This window comes from Pteronotus mesoamericanus, unplaced genomic scaffold (genome assembly GCF_021234165.1).
Source record: "Pteronotus mesoamericanus isolate MK-2021 breed Mesoamerican mustached bat unplaced genomic scaffold, CSHL_Meso_final contig_2, whole genome shotgun sequence".
NCBI classification, from domain to species: domain Eukaryota; kingdom Metazoa; phylum Chordata; class Mammalia; order Chiroptera; family Mormoopidae; genus Pteronotus; species Pteronotus mesoamericanus.
This window is the reverse complement of record NW_026555084.1, coordinates 15,334,864-15,353,339: the sequence shown is the minus strand read 5'-3', so window position 1 is coordinate 15,353,339 and position 18,476 is coordinate 15,334,864. Positions and strand designations below refer to the sequence as shown.

Below are 18,476 nucleotides of genomic sequence, written 5' to 3'. Positions count from 1 at the left end.
TTTGTCTTCAGCAGCTATAATTAAGATTGCAACATCTTCGGGCTGAAACAGCCTCATTCCTTTCCATCTTTCAACTATGGCTCAGAGCCAAAGGAGAGTATTCTTGCCAACTTACCTTACAGCCCGTGGTTCAACAGAGTAATGACAGGGAACACAGAACCTCCCAGAAGTTCTATTCAATTCTAGTGTTCTTTCCTCCAGCCTATGTTGAATGCCTACTATGGGTCGGGCTTTTGGAGATACAAAGATGAGTAGGACATGGCCCCTCCCCTTGAGGAGCTTACAATCTAGCGGGGAAAGAAAGATCAGTTACCAAACTGTTAAAAACAGCGAGACAAGAGTTGTGATAGGATGTCGAGGTAATAGAAAGCCTCTTCTTGTTTTTAAGCCCAGAACTTCTACAAAGCAATGTATAATACATCCAGCAAATAGGAATTAGCATCTTTCGTGTACACTGGCCTCATGCTGGTATTGGGACTTAGTAAATAAACAGAGACCCTATATTCACTGAAGACGGGGGACACAGTGGTTTACCAACTGTGAGAGTAAATTCTGCAGTAAAGGAATGGACTCTGGGAACACAAAGAAGGGAGTAATGCAGTCTGCATTTGCACAAGAAACCTCCGTTGAAAAAGGTCCAACCTGAGAAGGATCTGTTTTTAACAAGCATTTCAGAACTTTGTTCCTGAAAGCCTCAGGCTAGTACAATATATGAAGTCTCCTGTATCTAGGAGCCACAAAGCATTAAAGATAAATACTTTAATTAGTATAGATATTTGTTTATATATCAAAACTAACATTCATAGAGTTTTCATTGCATTCCAGGCACTATGCGAAGTGCTTTACTTATAATATCTTGTTTACTCTGTACAACTACTCTTGGAGACTAGTATTTTGATCCTCCATTTCATAAGTGAGGAAATTGAGGCTCATAAAGATTAAGTTAATTGCTTTGGGTCACACATCTACAGTTGCTAAGTAGCACATCCAGATCTGAAACCCAGGTCTGTTACCCTCCAGATCCCCTGCTGGTGAATGGGAGCTGACACTTCAGTCCATTGCTAAGAGGTGTGTATTGTACTCCCATTTTATTGAGAGTGCCAGAGAAAGGAAAGATCCATCATGAGTCACAAAGTTAGGAGCCGAGTTGGTTAGGAACCTAAGTGTCCCACCTCTCAGTCCTGGGCCCATCCCTGTCACTCATAGCCTTTGATGATACACCCCAAAGCTGGCTTTTCTCTCCGGGGGTGCTTGGTCATCCATCCACACTCTCTTCCCAGGAGGCGAGCTCACCACTCCCTGATGGGCTGAGTGTCACAGAACCTCTGAGCGCGGCCCAGAGGGAGATCCAGCGCCAGTCCACGTTGCAGCTGCTGCGAAAAGTCCTGCAGATTCCTGAGAATGAGTCCGAGCTGGCCGAGGTCTTTGCCTTGATTCATGAACTCAACAGCTCTCGACTCATCCTGTCCAACGTGAGTGAGGAGACAGTCACCATCGAGCAAACCTCTTGGTCGAATTATTATGAGTCTCCGTCCACGCAGTGCCTTCTCTGTAGCAGCCCATTATTCAAAGGGGGACAAAAGTAAGCAGCTCTTTCACATTTTCTGCGCCTAGCAGCCCCCTCTCATTTGGCTCATATTCCCCCTTTCTTCAAATGACTTTCAAGCTATAACCTTTGAAGATGTTATTCTCTGCTTTTCTTAGTTTTCCTTTACTTTTCCAATTGCTAACAAATAATAATAATAATAATTAGTAATCATCCATTATTTCCATTGAAAATGCCTGAAAATTACTGTCACCAATTTAGGATTTATTTTACGTCTGGGCTGCCCAGCATAATGCTTGGATTTGAGAGTTCCCTGGGATTGGTTAAATTGGGTAACAAATTGAGAGTTAATTAAATTTGGGGGTAAGTCCACAGACCAGATTCCAACAAAGTGGGAACACCCACCTAGAAAAACTTGGGACACAGTTCTAGCACCTTCATTGTCCTACTGCGATAAAGTCTTGAGAATTTTGCTATTCATCACTGAGCCCAGAAGGTTGATTAATTATTAAGAAGTTGATATCCCTTCTATTTTTGTTGGTGATGTTTTGGGTACTAGCTCCCTGGCTGGGCCCCAGGAGTGCTGGCTGCTGACAGCCAACCGGCTACAGGTGGTGACTGCCCAGGTGAAGATGTGTCTGAATCCCCACTGTCTGGCCCTGCATAGCTTCATGGACATCTACACAGGTGGGTGCCAGCCTTTCTTCTCTCAGTGGGCCCCCAGAGCAGCCTTGGGAACAGCCTCTGTGGGTCAGACCTCTGCTCCTGTGAGCACTGGACCTTCCTTTAGGTGGGGCTTCTGAGGGAGAGAGAATTTTTCCTCTGGGACGTCTCAGTCCCAGTGGCTGTTTACCACTCAAGTGTCGGGATTACCTGGGATCTTCAAACAAAATTACTTTCATTTATTTATTTTTTAATTTTTATTTTTAATCCTCACTGAAGGACACGCTTATTGATTAGAGAGAGGGGAAGGGAGAGAGAGAGGGAGAAACATCAATGTGAGAGAGAAACATTGATCTGTTGCCTCTCGTAATGCACCCCAAGCAAAGACCGAATCCACAGCCTCAACATGGACCCTGACCAGGAATCAAACTCATGATCTTTTGGTTTACAGGACAACAATCCACCCAAACCACACCAGGCCAGGACTAAACAAAGTTACTTTTAAAATAACAGATCCTGATTGTTGAAAACTGGAAAATGTTAATAAGTAGGAAAAAACCCCCCTGAAAATCAGTAGTAGTCCTACCATGAGATAAATATTTAACATTGTGCCATCTAATCCTAAGTGTGTTATTCTTCACCACAGAATATAACAAAGTATGGAGGAATTTATAGGTTCATAGCTTTTCTTTAAACAAAAATGGGATTATGCTGAATGTTGTTTTTGAATGTGCATTTTATCATGGGCATCTTCCCTATGCCAGCAAGTGGAGAAATACGTGATCATTTTTAAGAAGTAAGTGGCAATCCATTTTAGAGTCCTCTTTATAATCAAATCTTTGTGTATAGCCTCAATTATTTCCTTTGGGCAAGTGCTCAAAAGTGGTATTGCTGCATATTCATCGATTTCCTCTCCATCAGTGTCAAACACTTACAAATATTCACCACGTACCAACCATTGTGGGAATTTGAATCTTGAGTTTTATATGTAGAATTGGGTAAAGAGTATTTGTTGTTACTCTTTTTGTCTTCAGAACTTCATGGTATCTTATTTGAATTCATGCTGTCAGTGTCTTACATTGCCAGATTGAGTTTGTATTGTTTTAGGCTCTTGCCAACAGCTAATAGAATGCCATTTCCCTGCGTTCTGTCTAGGCCAGTAGTGCCTTAGGAATATTTATTTATGTATTTATTTATTTATTTTAAACTTTAACTTTATTTTTAAATTTGCACAGTCAAATTCACTTTGTCTCTGTGTGGTCAGGTGTTCTGCCAAGGGCACCAAGTTGCGTGCTGCCACCACAGTCAGTACATAGAACAGCTTCATCATCCCAGAACATTGTCCTGTGCTGTCTGTGTGGTCAGGCCTGCCCTTTACCTCTGACCTCTAGCAACCATTTGATCTGCTCTTCATCTCTATAGTTTTATCTTTCCAGAATGTCATAAATCCAGTCATAGTATGTAGCCTTTTGAGTCTGGTTTCTAACCATTATGCTGTACACAGTCACTCATATTTTTTAATGTATCAATAATTTGTTCCTTTTTATTGTTGAGTAGTTTTGCATTGTATGTAGTACTGTAATATGTCATCTCTTCACTCATTGAAGTTGAAGGATGTTTGGATTGTTAACAGTTTTTGGCAGTTATGAATAAAGCTGCAATAAACATTCATGTGCAAGCTTTTGTGTGAAAATAAATTTTCATTTCTTTTTGGTGAATACCTAGGAGTCAGATTATTGCTGGGCTATATGGTAAGTGTATGTTTAATTTTTAAGAACTCGCCAAACTGTTTACCTAAGTATCTGTAACATTTTACGTTCTCTCCAACAATGGCTGAGAGTTCTGGTTTGCACCCCTAGCTAGCACTTGGTATTGTCAATTTTTTGTTTTTGTACTTTAGCCATTCTAATAAGTATGTGAGAGATCTCATAGTGGTTTAAATTTGTGCTTCCTTGATGACTAATGATGTTGAGCATATTTTCTTGGGTTTGATTGCCACCTGTATGTCTTTGGCGATGTATCTGTTTGATCTTTAGCCCATTGAATTGGGTTGTTTTCTCACTGCTGAGTTTTGGGAGTTCTTTGTATTTTCTGGGTGTAAGTCGTTGGTCAGATAAGTGATTCGCATGTATTTTCTTAGGGTCTGTGGCTTGTCTTTTCAATGTCTTAACAGAATCTTTCACAGAGCAAACATTCTTAATCATGATAAAGACCATCAGTTTTCTTTTAATTTCATCACTTTTTTCTTAAGGGGTATACTTTGCTCTATCTAAGCTCTTTACCTGGGTGACCAAAATCATAAATATTTTCTTATGTTTTCTTTTAAAAGTTTTATAATTTTATGGTTTATATATAGGTCTGTGAATTAATTTTTGTATAAAATGTGAGGCTCAGATCAAGTTCATTTTTTGTTTTTGCCTGTGGACCTCCAGTTATTGTGCCATCATTTGTTGAAAAGAAGTTCTTCAGTGAATTGCCTTCATTTCTCTGTTGAAATTAATTCATCATACATGTGTGGGTCTATTTCTGCATTCTGTTCTGTTTCATTTGTTTATGTTTTTATTCTTTTGTCAATATCACACTGTCCTGATTACTGTAGCTTTATAGCAAGTCTTATAATTAGGTAGCATGAGTCTTACAACCTTGCGTTTGCCTGAATTATTTCCTGAATTGTTTTGGCTATATTAGTTCCTTTGCATTTCAATATAAATTTTAAGAATCATCTTGTCACATTGTTCACAGAATCCTCCTGGAATTATATTGAATCTATAGAGCAGTTTGGGGAAGTTTGACATGCTTAAAAATATTAAGTTGCCCCATCCATGAACACGGTCTTTCTCTTCATTTTACTAGGTTTCCTTTTATTTCTTTCATCATCGTATTAATGCATTTCAGCATATAGGTCTTGCACATACTTTGTTAGATTTATGCCCAAGTACTTTTTTGTAGGAACTTTTTGTACATTAGTATTATAAATTTTTAAAGTTTATTAGTTTGATAGGAAATAACTGGTATATCCTTTCTTAATTTCTTGTATTTGATTACTAAAAAGATTGTATATCTTTTGTCTCCTCCATGTATTTATCTTGTGAATACTTCCATTTTTCTTTGGGGTTATTTTTGTTGACAGTTCCCCAGTTTATCAGTTGTGCTTTAAATTTGTTTGGGTATTTTGGCGGGGGGGGTCACAAAGGGTTTTTTTGCTTTTTGTTTAATTTTTATTCACCGTATTTTGCTATATATAATGCGCTCCCATGTATAATGCACACCCATGTTTTTGGCTCAAACTTTCCAGAAAAAAATCTTTTTTTAAAATTTTTTAATTCAGTTTTTAATTGCATTAAAAGTTCAACAAAACGGATTATCACATTCCAGGGTATTATTTTGAATATGGATATTGTTATTGTTTTCTAGAGTTGCACTTTTAGCACATACACATAAGTAAAAATTAAAAACATTTATGTAGACATGGGAGTAGTACTACCCATGTATAATGCGCATGCTTATTTTTCCCTCAAAAATTTGGGCAAAATGTACATTATACATGGCAAAATACAGTAATCATTGCTTTTAATCTTCTCCTTTACGACTTCAAAATGTATCATGCTTAGAAAGGTTTTCCCCATTCTTTCAGTCTTTTATAATGGAACACATATTCCGTAATACGCTTTTTTGCAAATTTGTACATTATTTGTCTTAAACTGATTGCATTTAAATTCCTCTGAGTCTTTTATCCCAAAATTTGGTGTAGAGGTGATTTTTATAGCCTTTGTCCCGTACACATCCCCGGGCTGAAGGATACTCCTGGTCATTTCCCACGGTGCAGCTGTGAGAGGTCATGAGGATTGAGCCAGGTGCTGGGAGATGTTTCCTTTTTTATATTAAAAAAATCACATACATATTTTATCACTTGCTTTTTTCATTTAATAATGTATTATCAACAAGTCCACATCAGAGCATTTATGTTTACCTTATTCTTTGTAATAATGCATAGTTTGCTGTTTTATGAATGTACCATAATTTATTTAACTGTTCCTCTATTGGGCATTTACTGTGTTCCCAATTTTTTGCTATTGTGGATGATGTTATAGTGAATTTCCCCGTTACTTCTTCTTAACCTACAGGTCTCTTTAATGTGGGGAACAAGCTGCTAGTAAGCCTGGACTTGCTTTTTGCAATCCGAAACCAGATCAAGCTGGGAGAGGACCCCAGAGTGTCCATCAGTGCTGTTCTGAAGTCGGTGCAGGAGCAAACAGGTAAAGGTTGGCTCCTTCCCTTTCCCAAGGTTAGTCCTAAGCTCTCTGGGAATTTTCAATGACAGGCTTTGGTTAAAAGAGTCATCTTGGGGGCAAGTCCGGTATTTTGAAAAGGAGACATTCTTGGCCCCAAACACACTTCTCTTCTTGAGTTTTACAAGTGCCAAACTAACTTTGGAAAGTTGTAATCTGTATATCCAGAGAAGCTCAGCATGAGGTTAAACCGACTTAGAAGCTCATCCTTTGGCCATAGGTAGACTTGGCCTCACTGCATGTTATCAGACTCATTTTGAATACACAGCTTCTGGAGGTCAGCTCTGAGTTCCAAGGCTCATGCTGAGGAAACCAACCTCTTTACTCTTAGAAATTATTTTTCCCTTGCTCTCCTTACTTACTTCTGTTTGTGCTTCTCCCACTCCAGTCCTCCTGCACCTTCCCTGCTATGAGGTCAGGTGGACTAGAACAAAAGTTCTAGAGTCAAACAGGCCTGTGTTTGAGGCTTGGCTCTGCCACTTAGTGGAATGTGATTTTGAGCAAGTTTTTCTCTGTGCCTCAGTTTCTCCAGTTATAGAATAAGGAAAACGATAGCTCATGGTTCATTAAGACATGAGTTAAATGAAGTAATTTGAAGCTCTTGGCACAGCATCTGGTGCCTAGTAGGTGCTTAGTACAGGCAGCTCTAACTCTGATGGGAATTGTCCTCTAGGTTGCCACCTGAGCACTTGAACGCCAGGATGCTTGACCCGGTTAGTGCTCTTGGGTGTCGTTAGGAGAGAAGCTGTCTCGCAGAACTGCTGTTCTTGCTGGCCATTGGCGCATCCCCAGTGGCCTCGGGGTCTTTTTCTGTGACCTGCTCAGAGCTCTCACTCTCTTTCCAGAGAAGACGCTGACCTCAGAAGAGCTGGGCCAGCTGCAGGAGCTGCTGTGCAATGGCTATTGGGCTTTTGAGTGCCTCACTGTCCGAGACTACAATGACATGATCTGTGGCCTCTGCGGCGTGGCCCCCAAAGTGGAAATAGCACAGAGGAGTGAAGAAAACGTCCTGGCACTGAAGAGCGTGGAGGTACGTGCCCCTCAGTCACTGTGGGTAACTTTTAGAACTGTCCTCACACTTTGCTGCCACCTTCCTGTATGATGTCCCCAGGGGCAGATGGCTCTAGTCCTGTCCTGTGTGAGAAGAGTGACTTTTTCCTGCCACTGCTCAGGTGGCTCAGGTTTATCTGAGGAAGGTCAGGTGGAAATAAAGGCATTTGTTATTCATTCAGCAGATTTATTAAGCATGATCTAGGTGTACTTTTTAGACACTTTGGAGGTGAGAGTAAAAAAACCCACAAAGTTTTTGTGTTCATGGAGCTCACATTCTGGTTTGGGGAAACAGGAAACATTAATAATTAGATATATTAATAAAATATTTACTTATATAAAATAAATAACAAGAAACATAACAATGTGGTAGAAAGAGGATTCCTGTTTTATAGAGGGTAGTCAGGGATGGCCGCTCCGATGTGGGGCCGGGGGGCAGGAGGATTGAATAGAGATTGAAGCCCGTGCCCCTTTCTGGGGGAGGAACATTCCAGGCAGAGGGAGTGGCAAGAACAGGATCTAAGGTGGGTTTGCTGGACGTGGCTGAGGAACAGCAAGGAGGCTTTGTGGTAGGAGTGCGTGAGCAATAGAGAAGAGTGGTAGGATACTTGAGATTTAAGAGGTTAGACCCTACATGGGGTTGCATGTGCCATTTTAAGGATTTACACTGAGGAAAATGGAGAGAGTGAAGGGTTTTGAGGACCTAATCTGACATAGGTTCTTACCTAAAAAATGTTCGCACAGAGATAACACCAAACTCAGATAGCTGTATATATTAAGTCTAAAAAATGTCCAGGAAACATGATTCTGGCCCTTGCCAGTGCAGCTCAGTTGGTTGGGCATCAGTCCATGAAGCGCAAGGTCGCCAGTTTGATTCCCAATCAGGGCACATGCCTGCGTTTTGGGTTCGGTCCCCAGTTGAGGCACTTATAAGAGGCAACTAATTGATCGATGTTTCTTTCTTGCATCGCTGTCTCTCCCTTCCTTTCTCTCTAAAAAATAAATAAAGTCTTTTTTAAAAAAAAACAACCCATGATTCTAATTATAGAAGAATAGCAAATATACAGCTCCCATTGTATTGTAAGACCATATAGCATTGAAAACAAAACCAGACATTTAATATAGTGGAAGAAATTGGAGTTGATTATACTAATGAGTATAGATGTTAAAGTCCTGAATAAGATAATAGCAAATCAACTATAACAATGATTAAAGTAATAATCCATTGTGACTAAGTTTATCCCAAGAATGCAAGATTGCTTCAGCATTAAAAAACACACTAACGTAATTCAGTTTTTAATAGATTAAAGGAGAAAAGCCAAATAGATTATTTCATTGGATGTAAAAGAGGCTTTCAATATTATTCAGTACCCATTTATGAGAAATCTCTTGGTAAATGGGGAATAATAGAGAGTCTTCCTTAATTTGGTACAGGGGGTTTTAAAAATTCCATAGGTTGATTAACTCTTTCTGATGATCAATGTTCCGGTGTCTGAGTCTGCACATGGTCATACTGGGTGCAAGTTTCCCTCTCTGAACTCTATGGCTGGGACCAGAGGACTGGGACAGGAAGTGACTCTCGAGGCACCAGGCCTGCAGGTTACCCATTCGCCACCAGGGGAGGTGTGGAGCCTTTGGAGAAAAGCTTTAGCCTGGCCCACTGAGCATATCAGGGATTTAATGCATATTCTCTTTCTTCTCAATTAAAAAATACACATTTTGATTAAATATGTATATATGAAGAGTAGTAGTATGTAACAAGACATACGAAAACAAGCATACTGCTTCCTGGAGCTTTCGAAGTATTCCTTGTAGATAAAACAAAATGTAAAAATTTTGCTTTATGTGTATTACTTCACCAAGAGGCTATTCTAGACTCATCCTAATCTGCTTGCCTAATGGTAATATTAATAGTAATGCAGCTGTGATTATTAAGCATTTTATTATATGTGCCAAGTTCTTACTCTGTGCTCAGTGTCTTTACTGTATGACTGACTTCTCACCCCATCTCTGAGATTTGCGTAGATGAAGGCACTGAAGCCCACGGGACCTTGTCCTTGCTCTTTCAGCCAGGAAGGGGTGGTGCTGGGACTTGACCTTGGTCTGGTTGTCTGACTCCAGAGTCTGAGCTCGTAAGCACTGCCATGCTTACGTCTACCTCCTGGGTCTTCAAGCTCTGGTTTTGCTAAACACATCTGACTGCATAGACTTCTTGGTGTCCAGAGAGACAAAAGCCCGCCTCCCTACAAAGTTCACCTCTCTTAGTCCCACCAGGCCTCTTTGTCCATGGAGTAGCATTCTCTTCATTCTCAGTATGCATGTCTTCCCTTTTATGGTATTAGGTATTTCGTTCTGGAGACCAGGATTTCATTTATTTTCTCCCTTTCGTGTGTGTAGAGAGGTGTGGTGTGCGTGGGGAGAGGGGCGTAGGGGTTATCCTGAAGTCTGAAATATAACAGGAAGTTACTGAACAAAACCTAAATACGAAGTTGTCTTTGAGGAGACTGTCTGGTTGGCCCTTCCCTTCAGGGACTGTATAGAGGAGGACCCTCTAGGCTAATGACAGCACACAACATACTCTTGGCATTTCCTGTCCCCTGTTTTTTGTGGAGAGGGTAGGCTCAGCACCTTGTGAAATTGCGGTGGGAGGCTTTGTCATTTGCTTGCAGCGTGTGCTCATGCCCTGTGAGGTGGGAAAGGAAAGGAAGTAAGATGGAGGAGATAGATGTCTTGTGTAGATCAGTGGTCCTCAGACTTGGGGGGCATAACAGTTATATTGGTTGGTGGTTCTCAAACTGTTCAGTGTGCAGGGCTGGCTCAGCCACACCCATAGGGTTTCCACTTCAGTGGTCTGGCGTGGGGCTGAGAGTTTGCATTTCTCCCAAGTTTCCAGGTGGTGGATGTTCAGGCTGCTGGTCTAGGGGCCACACTTTTGAGAATTGCGCACATGAGGAACCTTTTTCTTTTTCTTTTTGATTTTAGAGCGAGAGGAAGGACAGGAGAGAGAAACATCAACATTGTTCCATTTATTTACACAATCATTGGTTGACTCTTGTATGTGCTCTGAGTGGGGATCAAACCTGCAACCTTGGTGTATTGGGATGATGCTCTAACCAACTGAGCTACCTGGTCAGGGCCTACATGAGGAATCTTTTTAAAATGCATACTTAGAGATTTAGTTCATACAGATTGACATGGCATTAGCATTGCTAAGTAATACACATGATTCTGCTGTAGGTAATAGGACTGGGCTCACACTTTGAGGGCCATATAAGGGGAATACCAGGAGAAAAATTGAATAGCACAACTACTTGGTACGTACAGTGGAGAAGTGAATGCTTTGTGAGGGAGAGGAGATAGATGTGTGCTGGCAAGTCTAGGAGGCCTTCCTGGAGGAGGTTAGGAAGCAGCAGGCCTTGGAAGTGGGTGGAATGCCACTAAATTTTATTCTGATAATTCCTGCCAGCCAGTATAGGGACCAAGGGTGTGGGCTTTGAAACTAGACCTTTGCGCACAGTCCTGTTCTGCCCTTACTCCAGTAGGCTCACCACAGTAGACACCACAGGCTTATATGTGGCCAAAAAACAGGTGCTGCAATGTTAGATTTGGGGGTGTCTCATCAGTGCATGGCTGTCATACCGCACCTGCCCGCCCTGCCCTAGCCTTGGTTGTCCTGAGTGTTTCAAGAAGGTAGGCTATTGTGTTGCTGATATTCTGTGGCTCCTACAGTTTGACCTTTTTTATCCTGACCTTTTAGTTCACCTGGCCTGAGTTCTTGGGCTCTAGTGAGGTAAACATGGAGGACTTTTGGGCCACGATGGAGACAGAGGTGATTGAGCAGGTGGCCTTCCCTGCCAGCATCCCTATCACCAAGTTTGATGCCTCTGTTATTGCCCCCTTCTTCCCACCACTCATGAGAGGAGCTGTGGTCGTCAACACTGAGAAAGACAAAAACCTGGATGTACAGCCAGTACCTGGTAAGGCCACCTGGTGGCTGACTGGGGTCAGGGAAGGGCCCAGTCAAGAGTCTAGAACATTGTCCATGGCAAGATGCACAAATGGCAGAGCTGGGGCCAGGCCCACCTGAAGGGCTCCTTCTGGAAAGATATGACAACCTGTGGCAGAGTCCCCTAGAGATTAAAGTCATGGTGCCAGTTTTGAAGAGCTGCCAGCCATACTGTACAGGACTGACCCGCGCAGCCCACTGTCACTGGCAGCCCTCTGGGATGCACTGCCCTGAACAGTGGAAGTCCTCTGAGAAATGCTGATGATAAGGCTCCGACCCCAGAGATTCTCCTTAAGTGTAGGGGGGGCCAGGGAGTCTGCCTTCTAAATAGTTTTTTAGGTGGTTTTGCAGATGCTCTGTGGCTATACATTGAGATGCCCTGGACTAGCTTTTGAGAACATGGGTTTCTGACAACATGAGTTTGAGTTCCAGCTATGCCATTTAGTATTAGTAGCCATGTGACCTCCACCAATTCCCTTCATTGCCCTGAGCCTCTGTTGCTTCATTCACAAAGTGGGCATCATATGGTTACCCACTTCCTGGGCCTTTGTGAAGATTAAGTGATCTAATTAGTGTGATAGCCTTCTACTTTTTTTTTTTTTTTTTTACTGCAACTCAGAGTAAGAAATAGGCTCTGCATCATGACCCAGCATGATACTTATATGAGTATGTACGTGTGCGTATCTGTAACTAAAACCAAACTTTCATAAAACAGTATTTTTCTTACCAAGTGCAGTATACTTTATTTTCTATTTTATTTTATGTTTTAAATTCTGGGTATGACCCACTAAATTGATTTTTCTAAGTATTTAATATGCTGTGATCCACTGGTTCTCAAGCAGTGCTTCCTAACATTAGATACTGGGGTCCACCTCCTGTTTGCTGCTTCACAGTGCAGGAATTGTTTTGTTAAGGTCCCCACATATTTCTGCTGATTAGGTAGGTGCAAGAACATAGTGGGTAGAAAATATTTTAAAATGGGAGCTACTGCTTCTCATTGCTGTAGTTGTGGTAAGCATCTAAGATCTTGGTTCTGAAAAACCTTAAAAAGTTAAAAGCTGACCCATTTGGGAGTTCTTTGCAAGGGCACTCTGCCAGATATATCCCCTACATGTTCAAGGGCACAAAGCCGGTTCTGAGAGGCTTCAGGTCTCTGCAGAAGTCATAGACCTGCCTTGAGTCCACCTCCCCCAGCGCCCAGGGCAGAGCCTGCTTCCACTCCGGGCTGCGCTGTAGGCCTCGCCCCATGTTCTCATCCTCATGCATGAGGGACTGCCTGTGACCTCTGTTGGTGATTGCAGTGCCCTCCGCTCAGCACTGTTGTCGTCTCTTGCAGGCAGTGGCAGTGCCTTGGTGAGGCTGCTCCAGGAGGGCACCTGCAAGCTCGAGGAGGTGGGCTCCTACAGTGAGGAGGAGCTGCAGCATCTGCTCAGGCGATGTGGCATCCCCTTTGGGCCAGGAGACTCCAAGGTGAGTGTCGGGGGTGGCAGCGGACATAGGGGTGTTGGGAGCAGGCTGGTGGTCCATTTTCCGGGGCAGGAATATGAGTACCTGTGACTGAGCACCTGTGTTGGATAAAGGATGCTGGCAGTCAGGGGGCCAGGGAGATTGTTAGCAGCAGATTGTGACCTGCATGTGAGGCCTTTCCCTCCAGCCAGTTCCTCTGTTGAAGGTGTTGGGTTGAGAATCGGGAGTTGGGAGTCCTTGGTCTCCAGCTTACCATGAGTGACCTTGGATAAGCACTATATATATATTTAAAATATATATATAGAGAGAGAGAGAGAGAGAGAGAGAGAGAGAGAGAGTGTTTCCCCCCAGGTTTTGTTTACTTATTTATTTTTAGGGGTGGGGAGGGAGGGAGAAAGAGAAGGAAAGAAACTTCACTTGGTTGCTTCTTGAACGCATCCCAAACAGGGACCAAACCCACAACCCAGTCATGTGCCCTGACTGAGAATCGAACCAGCAACCTTTTGCTTTATGGAACAGTGTCCAACCAGCTGAGCTACGCTGATCAGGGCAGCACCTTATGTTTCTAAATCTTGTTTTTCTCATTTTACAAAGTAGAAATAACTGAAATACTGACCTCACAAGATTGTTGTCAGGAAGGCACTTTGCACAGTGTCTGGTGGTTATATATCCAGGCTCTTAAAAAATGAGTGCTGTGTGGTTCATAGATAGTCTGCAGGAGTGTTTTATTCATGTGTCAATTACTTTTCTTCATACTGAGAAAGCTGTTGAACATTCTATGTTTCCTTCAAGTTCAGGCTCAAATGTTAACCTCTCTGAAGCTCTCCCTGCCCTGTAAGGAGGAGGAATGCGGGGTCAGAGCGGCCTGGACAGAGGCGCGGCTTGTTCTGTCAGGCTGGCTCTGCCTGTGACCTGATCCTCTCAGGGCCTCAGGGTCCCCATCTGTCCTTGGGGGATGTTGGGCTGGCGAGGCTCCAAGGTCCACTTCGGCCTCGACAGTTTATTCTTCTGCTTTGGGTATTGAAGTTGAGCATTTGGTGCTGTGCACAGACCTGGCCCTTTAGGATTTACTGCTGTGTTTTTAATCTTGACCTTCTGCTCCAGGACCAGCTCTGCTTCTCCTTGTTGGCCCTCTATAAGTCTGTACAGAATGGAGCCAGAACTAGACAGCCCCCACCTCATCTCACAGGGGGTAAAATCTACAAGGTGTGCCCCCATCAGGTAAGAGGATAACGAGGAGGAGTTTGGGGTGAGTTTGCGCATGACACATTGCCCACAGTCTGATGGATTCAGTTCATCCTGTGGGAGTTGACACTTCGCTGACTGGGACACATTTTAGGCGAGGCGCGGAACCTCGGTTTTGTCAGGGAGTATTTGTTAAGTACCGTTCTATGTGCTGACCCCTTTGTCAGCTGTTGAAGGTACAAACGTGAGTAACCATCTCTTTCCTTCCTAGTTGACCTCATTGTAGTGGGGAAACAAAGTCGCACGGGTTGTCGTCAAGGGCCTGAGATAGGCAGTGATGGTGAAGAACCTGCTGTCCATTAGGCAGCCAGAGAAGGCCGAGAGCCCTAGTGATGGACTAGGGAAGGAAGGCTCCAGCTGAGGAAGAGCGAGCCCTAAGCCCTGAATGGGGGAGCCTAGTGAGCCAAGAGATGGGAGGTTGCAGGGGTCACCAGAGGCCACATCGTGTAAGGCTTTGTAGGCCAGAGTAACCATTTGTTTTATTTCTTTTTCTGAGAATGATGAGGGACCTGCTGGGTGAGGTTGAGTGGGAAGGGGGCGGACATGGTCTGAGTATGGTTTTAGGAAGATCACTCTGTCTGTAGAGGGTGTGGACAGGTAGGTGCCAGGATCACTCCAGAAAGGTCGTGCTGTATGACAGAGGCGGCCCAGGAAGACACTAGAGTGTACACCCCATGAACAAGCGCTGAATGGGGGGAGAGGGGGATATGTGAGGGCAGCCTAGCTGTCAAAAGAGAATCAGGTAGTCAACTCCTTTAATAAAAGCTGTGTCTGAGGGAGATGCTGGATGCTCAACCCTGGCATGTCAGAGCCTGCTCAGAGGGTTGTGATTCTGTGACTGTGACCGTCTCATGACAAGCCCTTGACAACAAAGGGACAGACGTGAGAGTTAGTGATCTCAGGGCTCCGATGGGAGAGTCGTATCACTTGGAGGCAGTAGCCAGGCCTGGGCGTGAAGGTGGAAGGTGGAAGCGAAGGCAGAATTCTCCAGTGTGCGCGCAGCTGCCTGGCAGTGCAGTGGTCCTGGGGGTCCTGGCAGGGCAGGTGTTTGCCAGCCTGCGTCAGGGTCTGGTGGGGAGCTGCTTGGAGTGCTCCCACCCCAGAGGCTTCTTTAAGTCTGAGGTAAGGCCCAGGAACCTCTGTTTTAACCAGCTCTTAAACTGCCATGCCATGCAGCCAGGATTGGGAATGACTGGGCTGGATGGTGGTACTGGGTAGTGTCCCGGGGGGGGGGGGGGAGATGTTGGAACAGATGGCCTGGGGGTTTTTCAGCCTCAGCTGAAGATTCGATGCTCCCACCTCTTCACTCAGGAGGTCAGGGATGAGCTGGTGACTTCATTTAGGGACAAAAGTAGGAGGGAAGCTGACTCTTAAAGGCTCTGGAAGGATGGCTGTGGTTTCAGTTGTGAAATATGATTGTTCATCTTCCTGAGAAGAAGCCATTTGAGGACTCGACTCTGTCTGCAGATCGGCTCTCAGTCCTGTGCTGTGCCTCATCTCTGCCCCTAGGTGGTCTGCGGCTCCAAGTATCTTGTGCGGGGCGAGAGTGCCCGTGACCATGTGGATCTGCTGGCCTCCTCTCGCCATTGGCCGCCTGTCTACGTGGTAGACATGGCCACACCAGTGGCCCTGTGTGCTGACCTCTGCTACCCAGAGCTGACCAAACAGATGTGGGGGAGGAACCAGGGCTGTTTCTCTAACCCCACGGAGCCGCCTGTGGTGAGTTTTCTTCTGGGGACCTGGAATAAATTCTGCAGGCCGACCATGTCTTGCCCTCTAGTTCTTCAGGAACCTTGTCTCCAGCATCTTTTCTCCTTCAGTTTATTGTCTTAATGCTTTGGGACCAGCATTCACTCCACAGATTTTTACTGACCAACCCCTGTGTGTGTGCGGCCACAGCATGTCACTGAGGGTGCCCAGAGTATCCCAAACACAGGGATCTTCGGGGTCAGGGTTGCCTTCCTGATAAGCCTGGAAAATTGCCACCTTTGAGAGCCATTGTGGACACTGACACACTGAATGCCCCACCCAGCCCAGTCCTGGATGTAACCGTGGATACACTGTGTAGCATGTCATGACCTGGAGGCACCACAGCTTAGAAAACACTGACCGTATCCAACCCTCTCCTTTTGTTGAAAAAGGACAGTAAGGCCCACAGGGGGAAATGGATTTGTCCGGTGTCACACAGCGTGTCAGTGACAGAGCCCTTGTCTCTGTGTTCTTCGTACATTGTACCAAGCCATAGTTCCTACCAGAGGCATGTGCCCTCCAGGGCCAGCCAGCTGTACCCTCTGCAGGGAGAAACACTGGGATGGTGACAGGGGATAGGTCATCATCGTCATCACTTGCTCTGTGCGCTTGTGCCAAGCACCACAGGAGGCGTTTGAGCTTCAGTGGGAGCCACTTTCTCCTCGCTGCCCTGCAGCCCTGCCTCAGTGGACAAGGCACAGTACTAAACGGAGGCAGCTTAGGGAATCCCACCCCTGGTGTGGCGACTGTCGCCGTTCTCACATGAGGAAACAGGCACAGAGAGGGAGAAGTGGGGACTTGCCCTGGGGGACACAGTATGTGTTGATGTGAGGGTTTAAAAAGGGCTGATGACCCCGCAGCCTTCACCCTCATCCACCATGCAGATCCCGCCTTAGTCGTTCCGTCATGTTGAAGTGGCTTCTTATCTCTCTTTCAGAGCGTATCCTGCCCAGAGCTCTTGGATCAGCATTATACTGTAGACATGACGGAGGCCGAGCACTCCGTCCAGCACCCAGTCACCAAGACTGCCACACGGCGCATCGTCCATGCAGTCACACCACCCAGTCCTGGCGACCCCAGTGCTGGGCACCACTCTTTGGCCCTGTGTCCCGAGTTGGCACCCTACACAGCTGTCCTGGCCTCTCTCCCAGACAGCAAACCGAACAGTGTCCGCCAGCGGCCCATTGCCTTCGACAATGCCACCCACTATTACCTCTACAACCGCCTCATGGACTTCCTCACCAGCCGCGAGATTGTCAACCGGCAGATCCACGACATTGTGCAGAGCTGCCAGCCTGGCGAGGTGGTCATCCGTGACACCCTTTACCGCCTGGGGGTTGCTCAGATCAAGACAGAAACAGAGGAGGAGGGTGAGGAAGAGGAGGTGGCCGCAGTGGCAGAATAAGCCAGGCTCTTATACTAGGACTGCACCATCTCTCTCAAGCCATAGAGAAGCCCTTCCCCGAGGCGACCCGCCCAGGGCACCGGGAGCACGCGCCTGTGGGGAGGGCCTCCGATGCTGGCACTGACCAAAGAGCGCCCGTTTTCTGAGCACGGTGGGGCCTGGGGTCCTTGCTTCTCAACCTTCCGGGGGTCGGGAAAGGTACAGTACATTCCTTACCAGCTCCGAGAAAGCACTTGGAGGACATAGTGTGTGCAACAGAGAAGGGAGGCTGAGGGAAGGCTGGTAGCTGGTGGCTCCCCTGGGGGCCTGCTGCAGGTCAGGGCAGGGGTCCCCAGGTGGGCGAAGATGGAGTGGGCACTGGGTGGGCAGGCTGCTGGGGCGGCCCTTCTCTCCCCAGGGAGCACCATTCCCTGCCCCGCAGCCACATGAGCTCCTTAGCCTATTGCCTTTTACTCGGGGCCTTGGGGGCTTCATTAGCTCTGGGAGCCCTTTTGGGTTCTCCCAGAGGAGGGTGCACTTTCCTCCCGCTTTTCCTACACCCGGGTCTGGGGGAAGCTGAGAAGGGAGAAACAGCACAGCCCTCCTCCAGGACTGTCCTCGCTGCCCAAGCTTTGAGGAGGATCCTCTTCCTCTTTCCCCTGGCCGCTGCTGTGCTCCCTATATCCTCTCTGGGTCTCTGGGCCCTGGGCCCTCGCCACAGAGGGGATGTGGCCTATGGCATGACATAACCTGGCAGCGGTAGGAAAAATTCCCTTCTGTGAAGGGGAAGCAGACTGGGCTGTAAGGAAACAGTGGGACTGGCTCAAGTGCCCAGGGTTTGCTTAGGGCACGGGAATTGGCCGTGTGCTATTTAATTTATTGAGAGGAGTGGAGTAGGTGGCTTTTTTTTTCCCCTCCCTCTTCCCCAGCAAGAATAAAGTTTATTAAATTATCTTGTTTGGGTGAAGCAAGAGTCCGTTCCATGCTCACTGTGTGGGGCGGTGTGGTTGAGCTCCAGAGGTGCTGAGCTGGTCACTTGACGTGAAGGAGGGATGGCAGAAAGTCCCAGAGAATCCA

General features: G+C 45.6%; 1 protein-coding gene across 1 annotated transcript in view; it reads left to right on the top strand.

Moving 5' to 3' along the window:
* Positions 1-18,361, top strand: part of HMGXB3 (HMG-box containing 3) — a 45,495-nt gene extending 27,134 nt beyond the window's left edge. Inside the window, exons 12-20 of the mRNA XM_054568186.1 lie at positions 1,281-1,582; positions 2,106-2,233; positions 6,334-6,465; positions 7,344-7,528; positions 11,306-11,525; positions 12,891-13,024; positions 14,126-14,242; positions 15,776-15,985; positions 16,953-18,361. Coding sequence (XP_054424161.1) covers positions 1,281-1,582; positions 2,106-2,233; positions 6,334-6,465; positions 7,344-7,528; positions 11,306-11,525; positions 12,891-13,024; positions 14,126-14,242; positions 15,776-15,985; positions 16,953-17,420 — 1,896 coding nt within the window. The 3' untranslated portion in view covers positions 17,421-18,361. The remainder of the gene's footprint in view (positions 1-1,280; positions 1,583-2,105; positions 2,234-6,333; positions 6,466-7,343; positions 7,529-11,305; positions 11,526-12,890; positions 13,025-14,125; positions 14,243-15,775; positions 15,986-16,952) is intronic.
* The last annotated feature ends 115 nt before the right edge of the window (positions 18,362-18,476 follow it).